The sequence below is a fragment of the Phalacrocorax aristotelis genome, chromosome 2, assembly GCF_949628215.1.
Source record: "Phalacrocorax aristotelis chromosome 2, bGulAri2.1, whole genome shotgun sequence".
Lineage (NCBI taxonomy): Eukaryota > Metazoa > Chordata > Aves > Suliformes > Phalacrocoracidae > Phalacrocorax > Phalacrocorax aristotelis.
Genome location: NC_134277.1, coordinates 163,674,163 through 163,686,784, shown reverse-complemented (window position 1 = coordinate 163,686,784; position 12,622 = coordinate 163,674,163). Strand labels below are relative to the sequence as shown.

The 12,622-nt window shown below is 44.6% G+C and overlaps 1 protein-coding gene across 2 annotated transcripts in view; it reads left to right on the top strand.

Moving 5' to 3' along the window:
• Positions 1-5,314: 5,314 nt before the first annotated feature.
• AGO2 (argonaute RISC catalytic component 2) overlaps positions 5,315-12,622 on the top strand; it is a 55,208-nt gene continuing 47,900 nt past the window's right edge. Inside the window, exon 1 of one of the 2 annotated variants that reach the window (XM_075085906.1) lies at positions 5,315-5,592. In XM_075085906.1, coding sequence (XP_074942007.1) covers positions 5,562-5,592 — 31 coding nt within the window. In that variant the 5' untranslated portion in view covers positions 5,315-5,561. The remainder of the gene's footprint in view (positions 5,593-12,622) is intronic. The other variant, XM_075085905.1, reaches the window with a different exon arrangement.

Here is a 12,622-nt window from a genome sequence, read left to right as displayed (position 1 = left end):
CCACTGCACAGACCACTTGTCTAGGCCATAACACATCAATTTCTCCAGGAGGAGACTATGGGGGACCGTATCAAAGGCCTTGGAGAAGTCCAGGTAGACAATGTCCACCGCCCGCCCCACGTCAACCAGGCAACTCACTTTGTCATAGAAGGCCACCAGGTTTGTCAAGCACAATCTGCCTTTAGTGAAGCCGTGTTGGCTTTTCCCAATCATGTGCTGCAATTGACTTGTGATGGTCCCCAGGAGGATTCGTTCCATAACTTTCCCAGGGATTGAAGTAAGGCTGATGGGCCTATACTTACCCGGATCCTCCCTCGAGCCCTTCTTGTAGATAGGGGTAACATTTGCCTTCCTCCAGTCCTCAGGGACATCCCCCATCCTCCATGACTTCTCAAAGATTATGGAGAGTGGCCTTGCGATGATGTCAGCAAGCTCTCTCAACACCCTCGGGTGGATGGCGTCAGGGCCCATTGATTTGTGGGGGTCAAGCTCCTGTAGTAGTTCATAGACTAACTCTTCCTTCACTGATGGTGGGTCGGTGTTTGGTTCAATTGGCAATTTTGTTCCCAAAGCCTGGGACCCTACAGTGCTGGTAAAGACTGAGGTGAAGAAGGTGTTGAGGACCTCTGCCTTTTCTGCATCGTTGGTGACTGATTCTCCTTTTCCGTTTAACAATGGGCCTGTGTTTTCCTTCTTTTTCTGCTTGTGGTTGGCACGTCTGAAGAACCCTTGTACGGTATCCACACCCCTTACTACAAGAAAGACATTGAGTTGCTGGAGCACGTGCAAAGAAGGCCAGCAAAGCTGGTGAAGGGTCTGGAGAACAAGTCTTATGAGAGAACTGGGATTTTTTAGCCTGGAGAATTGGGGGCTGAGTGGAGACGTTATTGCTCTCTACAGCTACCTGAAAGGAGGTTGTAGCGAGGTGGGTCTCAGTCTCTTCTCCCAAGTAGCAAGTGATAGGATGAGTGGAAATGGCCTTGAATTGCATCAGGGGAGGTTTCAATTGGATATTAGGAAAAATTTCTCCACCAAAAGGGTTATCAACCATTAGAACAGGCTGCTCAGAGAGGTGGTTGAGTGACTATCCCTGGAGGGATTCAAAAGACATGCCACTCAGGAACATGGTTTCGTGGTGGACTTGGCAGTGCTAGGTTAATGTTTGGACTCAATGCTCTTAAGAGGTTTGTCCAACCTAAATGAGTCTATGATTCATGCTAACACCTTCACCCAAAGGCAATGGTTTGAAGTCTTTCCGACTCTCAAGGGATGGAAGGTGTTGGTAGATGATCAGGTTGCCCTGATTTGTTTGAGTCACTGTTTATGTGCTGTTAGCCAGGACAGTCATCCCCTCCTGCAAGTGTTTTCCACTGCTTTTTTCAGTTGCACCTACTGTCAGGTGGGGTTTTTTTGGAATTTGACAAAGCAACTGTAGACCATTAGGTTGTTTTCTCCAAATTTGTTCACAAACAGGCTCAGATACAGTATTTGCTTCCCTTATCTCCTTTTTGAAAACTATGTTTCTCCCTAGCTATGTTTGGGTTTGTTGGTTTGGTTTTTTTTTTTCCCTCCCCTGAAAACTGTGCTATTACAACAAACAACAAAACTGTTACTACTTAAAACTGAGATAATCGGCATACCTAACATATCCCCAATAGGTGGTGCTGCATCTTTGTCATAGTGTTTAATTGTAGTATTGTTGGCCCTGATCACGGAGAAAAGTTAAGTCTTGAGTGAACTGGAGGTAGTAATCTAATAATAATAAATACTTCGGTTTTATTCTGTTTTTATAAATAAGTATTGCAATTCATTTGGCAAAAGAAATCAAGTGTGGCTTTGTGGCTTAGTAATTAGGACAGGCAGCAAGAAAAATCAGGGTTTGGTCACTCTGTCATGAACTAATTATGATTAAATCAGTAACTGAAAAATAATAAACAATATGCGGGGAGGGGGCCAGAACCCTCAAAGTCTTTGTAATCATGTGAACACATTAGATGATAGAGTCATGGTCATTTTCACTTTTGTTCTCATCTCACTCATTTTATATTCTTTTGCAAAGCAGAACACAGAATATGGGAGAAGTCTAATGCACGCACTCCAGGATGACGTCTTAAAAGTTAGGCCAGGTGAGAACTGAAAAATGTAAGCTTAAATCCCCTCAGAGGCAAGAATAAAATTTACATTTTTCTGCTCTGAGTAAAATTTTTTGCCACTGTGTCATTCTTATCAATGACTAAAAGACGTTTATAAACTGTGGGTTTTTAAAATTAGTTTAATTTAAAAAGGGAAGGCTTGTTAGTTAGATAAATGTATGCTTTCTCATCAAAAGAAAAGCTGTGTCATTTGTCACTAGCCTATTTGTATATGAAATATTTACCCCAGATTGCTACTGCTGATACAAATGATTTTTAAAAGCCGTTCCTAAATACCATCTTTGCTTCCAAAATGATTAGAACATACTCAGTTTTTCCAAAGCTAATAATTTGTTCTTTGAGAGATATCAGTTCTGAGAAATGTCAGCTGGAAATCCAGCAGCTGTAAAAGGTGTCGTGTCTAACAGTAACTCAATTTTTTCTTTAAAGAAACCTGATTTTAAATGTTTAAGCAGTTCTTCTTGTACTACCATGTAATTGTTAATATAGCGTATAAAGAGCATGTATAAATGAATGCTTTTATAGAGCTTCCAAACCACTCTTTCAAACCAAACCTTTTAAAAAACTGAGGGTTTTTTTTGGTGAAAACACCCAGTAAGACATAATTAGGTTTCACTGTGCTCCAAAACATTGTCAGTGACAGAAAACACTAAAAATAAAGCAAGTGACATGGCCCAAAGTGAGTGTGCGTCCTCTTGAAGTGTGTTACTTCAAGAACAGAGGTAGACAAGAGCTGTAACTCTCCTCAGTAACAGAAATGTTTCTGGAAGTGTGCAGTAGCATGAAAATAGCCTGCAGGAACAAAAGGACTTCTACATGAGAAAACAGTGCTTAAATAAAACTATTTAACCAATTCATTATTTAACTGATTGTGTAAGTCTGCCATACACGCAGTGATAAGCCCTTTTGCTTATGAACTGCTAAATCCACAGAAATCAGCTTTAAATCAATATGAGTATATTGCACTCTAGGATGTTCCAGGTATTAGTTGTTGTTTTGGGGATCTCTATTTTCCAGGGAATTTCTGAAATCAATCGCAGAGTATCATGTGGAGCCCAAGAGAAGTGTGGGATATGTGTTTATTGCTTTGTGAAACCTCACTTTGTATTTCACCTATCTTCTGTTGCTTGTTAGCTTGTTGTTTTCAAACTGCCAGCAGAGTACCATAATCAACATTTTTTTTTTCTTTTACAACTATGTGAGGTATCAGATGAAGTTCCATGTGGGTACATCCCTTCAGCAGTTAAGCTTCACTGACCATTTCAGGCCAGATTTCACAAGCAGAATGATGTAGAAAGGTAAGATGGAATTATTTGTGTTTATGTGTCCAACAGTCAATCAGTTTGGTTTTTGCCCATCTATAGGACAGAGAGGGCCATTTTCCTGGAAGTCTGTATTGAGCTCATTCCACATGTCTGCAAAACATGATCTGATGGAGGTTAGCTTCACTGCTGCTAGTCAGGGTGACCACATTAGTCAAGCAGACTTTTCTAGAAACCTGTCAGTGTATTTTTAAGCTCTTTTGTACTTAAATGCAGAAGGTCTAACAGGCGTGATAGTATGTGTAATGTTAGAGAGAGTTATCTTCCTCATCAGATTGAAGAGATTGATTTAAATACAGTATCAAAGCCCCTAGATATCGATAGAGGGACTGCATGGTTTCCTCCATCACCTCAGCATTTGGTACTATCTAATATAGCAGAAAGGCCAAATTATTGGCCACAGATAACTCTCTTCTGGCTCTTAGTTTTGGGGGTTTCTTCTCCCCCCCCAAGTTTTCAGGCTCTGGTAAGGTTATATAGCATAAACCAAAAATTATTGGTGGTTGTGCAAAAGTGTTACCTAACTCCTCACAGAGTTAAACACTGACCCCTTTGCCAGCTCCCCTGTTTATCTTTATAATTTTGCTAAAGCTACTTGGCTTTACTCTAGAACTAAAGTTGCCCCATGATTTTGTCCTTTATTTGTTTATAGTTACTGGTGAATCTTTACTTTCTAGCAACTTGAGGAGCTTGGAATGCAGACAAATCCAAAATCATTCTAGTGGAAACTCTAGTGGTGACAATAGTTTCAGGAGCAGCACTCAGAGTGAAAGCTGAGCTGCTAGTAACAACCTTGAATATCTACAAGTATGACGCAAAGCGAAGAGTAAACATATAGTTGAGGTGACTTTGGAACAACAAGATGCTTCTGTATCGCTTCAGATATGAACTGATGAAGGAGGATATTAACTGATTTCACAAACCATACAAGCCATATGTTTGCCTCGTCCTTTGGCAGATAATATTTACTGAAGGAATTCAGTTGACTTTGAAGGGAGTTGACTGGTTGTACAAAGCAGTAAGGTACAACACCACAGCTGGGTTTCATAGATACAACAAAAAGCAGATGCAGTATGGAGGTGTGAGATCCATGAGGCGACTGATCTGAGGTTTTCACAGCAATGTTGCCTTTGTCTCATAGGGTGTTGGGGAGGAATAAAAGAAGTATAACAATCAAATCCGATTTTCAAGTAAACAGGGCATTCAAGATCAAGCAGTACATCTAATATTGATGCCATTCCAGCATCCCTTTTACACACGCATAACTGCCTTGAACGAGAGGTAGTGGAGAGAGAACTAGAGGCACACAGTTATTTGACAAGGTCTCACTGAAAGATGAAACAAGTCTCCAGCAGTCCCGGCTGCAGCACATACTTTGTTTCAGCATGATTGTTGATGTTACACCTGCCTAAGGCAGAGGCTTGGTAAAAAAGAAAAAAAAAAGCCATGGTTCATCTTGGTGGGTGACTCCAGGGCCTAGAAAGGCTCCTGCTGCAAATGCTTCGTGTCTGGTTAGCCACACCGGTAGGCTGCAAGAAGACCAAAGCTCTACGTGCGTAGGTCCTGACAGCAGGGCTGGGGAAGAGCTGTTCAGATCCAGTTGATGAAATTCGTGCGGGGGTGGAGAAGGAGGCGGCAGGAGGGTGGTCAGCTCCAACCGGCGGGCTGAAGACGGTGGGCGCGGCGCTCGGCCCGAGCTGCGGGGAGCGGGGCCCCTCGGGCGGGCCAGCAGCTCTCCTCACGGCCCGCCGCGGGCGGGAGGGCGGACGAAGCGGCGGCGGGCGGAGCGCCCCTTCCCCGTGACCCCGCGGCTCCTCCCTTCTCCCCACGCACCTCCCCGCTCCTCAGTGCCGCCGAGTAACCTGGTTTCCCGGCGCCGGCCCGGCCCTCCTCCCTCTTTTCTTTTCTTTTTTTTTTTTTTTCTTTCCCTTTTCTTTCCTCCCCCCTCCCCTTCCTCCTCCTCCCCCTTCACCCGACAGCGTAGCCGGGGCTTGGGCTCGCTCCCTCCCCCCCTTCCCTCCCCTCGAGCTGCTGCCGCGGTAGGGACCTGGAGAGAGGCGCCGCCTCCGCCGCCGCACACGGAGACATGTACCCGGGAGCCACCTCCGCCGGACCCGGTGAGGCTTCGGCCGCTTTTTTTTCCCTCCTCCGGGCTTCCCCCGAGCCGCCGGAGCGACTTTCTCTTTCTTTCTCGGGGCGGCGGGGTTGGAGCTCGGCGGCCGTCTGCGTGTGGTGGCTGTGTGTCTGTCTGTGTGTGTGTGGGGTGACCGTTGGCGCGCGAGGCGGTCTGTCAGCGCGGGAGGCGGCACGAGCCCCCTCTGCGGCCAGCTCGGCGCCGCGAGGCTGGGGGTGGGTGGGTGGGTGGGGGGCGCGAGGCGCCAGCGGCCGGCTGCGAGGCGTTGGGAGGGGAGGGGGGGACCCAGTGCCCCCCCCACCCCACCCCCCCCGGCCCCGGCTCGGGCCTGGCTGGAGCCGCTGAGGCCGCGGCCCGGCCGCGCTCGGCGAGGAAGGAGGGGTCAGGCCGCTGCCGCCACCTCGGGGAGGGCGGCGAGCGAGGCTGCGTGTCCGGAGGCCCCTTTTAGGGGAGGGTCGCCTTCCCCTGCCCTCCTCTCCCCTCCCTCTGCCGCGGCGGGAGGCTGGCCATGGCCTGGGGCGGGGGGGGGAGCCCCAAGGCGACGGGGAAGGAGGGGCGGGCGGGCGGAGGGGGGCGAGGCGAGGAGGCTGCTCCCCTCTCCCGGGCGAGGGGTCCCCTCATGGGGCTCTGGTGGCCGCTGCTGGGGCGGTGGGAGCCGGCGGAGATCTCTCCCCGCTCCCCTCCCCGGCCCGCCGCCGCGCCGTCCCCGGGGTGTCCCCTCGGCTGTGCGCTACGTGCCGCCTTCCCCAGGCCGGCGCTTGGCTGTTCCTGCCAACTCAGCCTCCTGCTGGCAGCGCGGTGTGGACTGGGGTCTCCATTTCCTCCCTCCCAGATCCTCGCAGCGGCTGCATCCTCCTGGGCTAGCCTGGGATACCCGTCTCGCTGTGCACTGAAGTTTCGGGCCGCTGTGGCCGTGTTTCGCTAACAGCGTGTTTGTCAGCGACTGTGCTGCGCTAGTTTGTGTTGTTAAGGTGTAGGTAAACTGGATCGAGACGTAGGGTAGGGCTGGCAGAGGTTGTCGGCTTCGTTAGATGTCTTCAGGCTCTGTCACGTAATGAAATCTGGGAGCAGAGGAAAGATGAATGTGGAGAGGAGAAAGGCTACCAACTTGCTCAGGGATGTTTAATATTATTTAGGGAAAAGATAGGTTAATAGTGTGGGAGTTTATGCAGTTAATATGGGACAGTGGTTTTTTTTTCTTTTAATTGTTGGGCTGTTTCTGTGGTAAGAATTCTCATGTAGAAACTATGGTGTTTGGGTGACCGATACCTAGTTTTCTTCTATAAAAGTTTCAAAGTAAGTGGAATTTTATTTTATATTACTGTTTTCAACAGTTTTACATAAAATCTTTTCCCTTAGAGGGATAATCTAGCAAAGTATAGCAAAATATAGGACCTGTAGCTGAGAGTTCTTTCACTGCTTCTCTTACGAATGCTTCTGCTTAAGAGCATTCGTATCAGGATCCACAGTTAGGTGCTGCCTTCTTTTTTCCTCTGATTCTCTCAGAGGGACGAGAATCAAGAAGAACAATCAGGGTGATTGTTTTCCTGGTCAGCGTACAGCTCCTCTGTTTTTGCTTTCTTGCTTTTCTTTCTACAGTGCACAAAGATTTTTACTAGATGCACCAGGAAGATAGGTCTCTGCATCTGTGTGTATCCAGACTGATGTTCAAGATTTTGCTTTCATGTGTAACATCATTTGCACGTTTCAGTACCAATAACTATGTATAACTGTTGATGTAATCATCAGGTGGCTTCTAGTGTCAGGTCCTCTTGCTCAGGAACAGGCATACTTCCAGTTTACAGGTATTCACGGTGCTCAGATTGTGCTGTTGTTGCTAAAGCTGTTATGTTCACCTCCTGTTGATAGATATTTTTTGAAGTTATACATAAGGAGCTAAATCATTGAAGGTATTGCTGGTGTATGGGCTGAGAGTAGTTTTACATGTGGGAGTCTCTCTATCTTCCTTTATTTACACTCTGTAGGATCCTGCCACCCTCCCTTTCACTCAGAATACTACTTCCACAGCACCAGCGCTGGTGGCTGCTGTTTGCCCCCAGGGACCCGTGTTCAGTGTGTAAGGGTATTTTCCCCTTACCAGCACAACCATCTCTTCATCCTGGGCTCTTGATAGAACAAGGACTATACTTTTAACTGAGTCCTAGGTTGCTGCATGTTACTGGTGTGTGTCTCAGGCTCCTGCTATTCTGCTCCCTCCAGCCAAGCTCATCTGTCTTGTTTACTTCCTAGTTTATCTCTGTGGCTCAGCCCTTTCCCCTTGCGCAGAGCTGGGCAGTGGTGGTGTCTGTTCTGGGGTGTGAGCTGCAAGTTGTTCTCCACATCATGAGGCTCTCCGTTTCCTTCCTGTGAAATCATCCACAGAGAGCCTTAGCAGCACAGTGGCTTCTAGCAGTCCGAACAGCTTCCTGCTCCACGCCAAATCATAAGGCAGGGCATCTGAGTAGAGTTTTTTTAAGAGAGTGTGGCTGTACTGTGAACTAGTCTGAAAATGGGGACTGTCAACAGGATGCTTAGTTGTCTTGTGTAAGGCCACGTATGGCCTGTGAGCTGCCAGCGAAGGTCCCCTTCCATGCGTTAATCTGATACCTAGAAAATGAACATGTGCTGAAGTCCTGTTCCGAGGAGCACGCAAGTAGTGTGGTTTACAACCATTCACTGAGCAGCAGCTGCCGTGAATGTCCAAGATCTCCAGCCTCTACATGTCTGTCAGCACATCCTTGACACTGCTTAAACTCTCCATTCCTATCTCCTGGGACTTAGATCTTGCCGCTGTTCGCTTCTTGGAACGTTACTGATGCATACGAGCTACTTTGCTCTGCCAGTTCCTGTCACCAAACTGGACACCGCAGCCAATCCTGCTCTGAGCGTGCCTGTGGTGCTGGCCTCCTGCCAAAGTAATCACTCAATTTTGCCACAGGGTTTGCTATTTAAATCTTAATTCTTTTTCTGGAAACAGTATAAAGCATGTTAGGAGGCCGTATCTGACTAATTTCAAAAAATTGCTGCTGAACGTGGAAACTTTGTTCAAACATGCTGTTACATCAGGAGTAAGATGTTTTTTCATACGAGAGGGGGACATCATGAAATCACTGTTTTCCTGACTAGGAAACCTATGATCCCTGTTCCTTTTTCCCCAAATACTGTTTGAGTTCCTGACTTGGTGTCAAATTTGCTGAAACATTGCACCCATACACCTTTTTTTGCCTTCAAGAAACTGAAAAGTTAAAAAAAAAAATAATCTGAAAATAGGAGGAAGTTGGTGTTGGTGTTTTTTTTTTTTTTTTTAAAGAAAAAGAAGTTTGATACTGCTACGTTTTGGTATATCTTTTTCTAGAAGGACAGAAAAATGTCAAAGCAGCATAATAACAATACTGTCATTCAGTTTAAAGAATTGATTAAAACTGTGTAAACTTCTGTAACTTACACTGCTTGGTATTAATGTATTTATAAATTCTAAACTTCACACACTATTGATTCTCTTTTTAATCTTTGAAAGGATATTTGATTTTTGCCTGCTACTCAAGGTCTTAATTTATTGTTGAAGCAGCAGTTGTCTGAAAAAGAGTGTCTTCGTGAAGGGGGTTATGGCTCTGCATGTAAAATATAACCTTTTTCCTAGCACAAGAAACAACTTTGAGCCCTCTATCAAACTAACAATACTAAGGTTATTTTCTCACTTGTCTTATAGTTGTAAGTTCCCTCTTTAAAATTGTTAATAGACTGTTGAAACTTTTAAGTCTTCTTGTTTTTCAGTGTGTGTACTTGTTTTTAACTCCCATACATCTTCTTGAAGATATGCAATCGTTGGGTGTTGACTGTCTTGAAGACTCTCTAGTCCTAAAATGTGGCGCAAAGAAGGGTGTGTGCTCATGCTTTACTTGGGGCGGTAGAAATGGCAATGTCTTCGTCTCGTGGAATTTTAACTCCACCAGTGCCTCCTTAGCATGTGCCCCAGTAGCAGCAAGAACTCCCATGAACCATTCTGTCAAGGGTCTGCTCTTCTTAGAAAAGCTTTTTGTATTCTTTTGGGGATGGATCTGGACCTGCTCTTATTTTGATACCAGCAGAACTAGCACAGAGTTACCCAGTTTCTTCGGCTTAATTTTAGACAGTAAATTATATTGAAATTCATTGTAAGCTGCCATACATAGAAGAGGAAGTGAGAAATTAATGGACAGCTTCAGCTCCCTTCCTTTTGGCGTGAGAATTTTTCCTTAAATTTAAATTGTGTTTGACGTTACAACCTACAAAACACAGTGGAACTTTTTCAAGCGTATTGTCATGGTCGGGATATCTTCCTAAGGAAAAAAAAGACTGCATATTATTATCTTCAGCTAGCTGTGTAGTCTTAAGGTGGCTTAAAGATGAGGTAGTCATTTGATGAAAAGATAACTGAGGTTATCATATGTGTGAACCAAACTTTCTCTTTTCCTTAGTGAAGTGTACTGTTTGCTATGCGAGAAGTGAAACTTTCTTCAGCAGTGATTTTCTTAATGACTATGCAGTTACATGGGGTTTTGTCCACTTATTTTTCCTTTGTCTTGAAATTTTTCACTTTTGCAGAATCATCATGTACTCATACATACTTTGTGGTGTGTTGTAACTATATAGAAAGAGCACGCAGGAAGAGCCAAACTTTCCTGGCTTCCAGGAAAGTACTGCTTTCATAATTTGTATACCCTCTCCTGCACGGCTGTCACCACTGGTCTTTCTTTCACAGAAGGGTGGGAAAGGGAGTGGAATGCTTTAACTCTGTAAGAGAAAATATGTCTTAAATTATCATATGACAGTCTGTTGTTCTACCTACTCTGAACAGTATAGGAGGGGAAGATTTGAAAACAGCCCTTCTAAATACTTTTCACCTTCCAGAAACTGCAGGGATCAAGTTGGTGAACGAGATAAATTCCTAACTGCTAAATTGGCTTTGCAAACATACACTGTTCTCACTAATTAGGAACTTTACATGCATAATGGAAGTCTTGTTTGTGTCAGCTAACCATGTGTCGACAATAGCTTTACAAAACGTATAGGACTTGTCAAAATTTTGTTGTGTATTGCTGCCCTTATTTCAAGTTTTAGCAGAATGCTTGGTTATATTTTTAGTAATGGAATTTCTAATACTCAGACTACCAGAAAATATTACTAAATTTGAAAATTAAGAGAAGTCAACCTCCAGTATCTTATTTTTGGTAAGTTATGAATTAGAAGAAATAGCTGGTGGAAAATATTACGTCGTTTTAACCATAGTGGCTGTGGGTAGGGTTTTGCATTGTCCAATTAATTTGCTTTAGAATCACACAGTCTTTCTGATGTACACACAAGGCAGCCCACTATAATGTAAACTGTCTCTTATCCTGTCGACTAGGGAAGTGCTGCACTTTCCGACGCAGTGCAGGGGGTTTTTGTTCTCTTTTCCCACTTACTGTGTTACCCAAAATTGAACTTAAATGTTTCCTTATCTGTTTTATGCTATCAAAATTGGGAAAGGTAAAGGACAGATCTGAATGGCATCACCCCCAGGTAGACTGGACTTGCATAGCGTATCTCATGTCTTACACCAGATTTGTAGTTTGTTAGTACGCTGCTCTCTTTGGCAGCCATTTCTAAGTAGTGCTTCAAAGAGACTTTTAGTATTGTCCAGGAAGTGGGTTTTTTAATCCTCAGACTGGGGTGATGCCCACGTTTTGGCGTACTTTTTAATAGGTGGTGTCTTTCAGTGTGTTTAGTGAGCTCCGTAGGTCAGTGCAATTTACTTCAGCTTCTCCATTTTAATTTGTTTTGCTTTTACTATTCCCTTTTCAGAGTAAACTTAGTGCTTTTAAATAAAAAGTTTTAGTATGGGTGTTATTTCCTCTGTTTCTGTAGTCTCTCTTTGCATTTTGTATTAAGGAAAAATATTTCTCCTGAACAGCTTGCTTTATAGCCTTACTGCAGCTGTGAAACCATGTGATACCTGGTGACCAGGATTTCTAGAAAGAAAAGTTTTGGGTTTGTTTTAGTTTTGGGTTTTTTTTGGTAACTGTGTGACTTCACAAAACCGGACACAGCCAAGGTAGAAGGAAACCATCAATTTAGATAGGAAAGTACTGTTGATAATAACATAAGCAAGTCAGTCCAAAGCTTTCTTTGATGGTTTTCTCTCTTGCTGCCGTCAGTGTTGTCTTTTGAATTCAATTCAGTTCTCATTGAGCTGTCCACAGTGCTGCCAAATTCTGTTTGTATTTGGGTTGTGAAACATTTTTTTTTTTAAATCACAGTTGTGGCGAGAGTAGTTAATTCCCTCCTGCTGTAATTTGTCCTCTTCTGTTTTTTGCCAGTGGTGCTCAGTTGTGTTTTGTCTTTGTTGCAGGTTTTAGTCTCCATTCAACCTTTGTTAAACAGGCAACTGAAAAATAACTCTTTGTTGCTGAAAGTAGGTTTAAAAGCTGTCCGTGTGTCAGCCTGTAGTTTTATGTTCATTGTAAGGTCGCCTAATCTAGCCCTGCTGCAGAAGGAAATGGTCGTGCAGGCGTTGGTGTGGGCGGCTGCCTTGTGCGCTCTTGGGTAGACCGATCCCAATTAAAACCAAGTCCCTTTCGTTCCTTGCCTTCATGCCCTCTCCTAGTTTTAGCTACTTTGCTTCTCTGGAGGAACACTCATGGTAACGCAGGTTTTGGGATCGTAGGGCAGGCTGAACAGCTGCCTGAAGACAGGACTTCTCTTTTGGTGTTAGTTCTGTCTTACACCACCTTAAGTTGCGTGTGAGCTTATAACGGCCTGAAGTGAAGTTGTTAAGGCCTGGGTGCCAGTGTTAATATATGCCGCGATAGCTCTGCAGTCGTGAAAGTCTCTGTCTTTGAGAGAAGTGTTGAAATATTTAACTTTTCGGAGATACAGGATAACTACATGCATCTGCACTGTTTTGGGCTCCACATGTCTCTCCTAACAGGTCTTCTGGCAACAACCTGATTGCATTCCTTTGAACAAGTTGCTTTACGATCAGAATGTGGAGA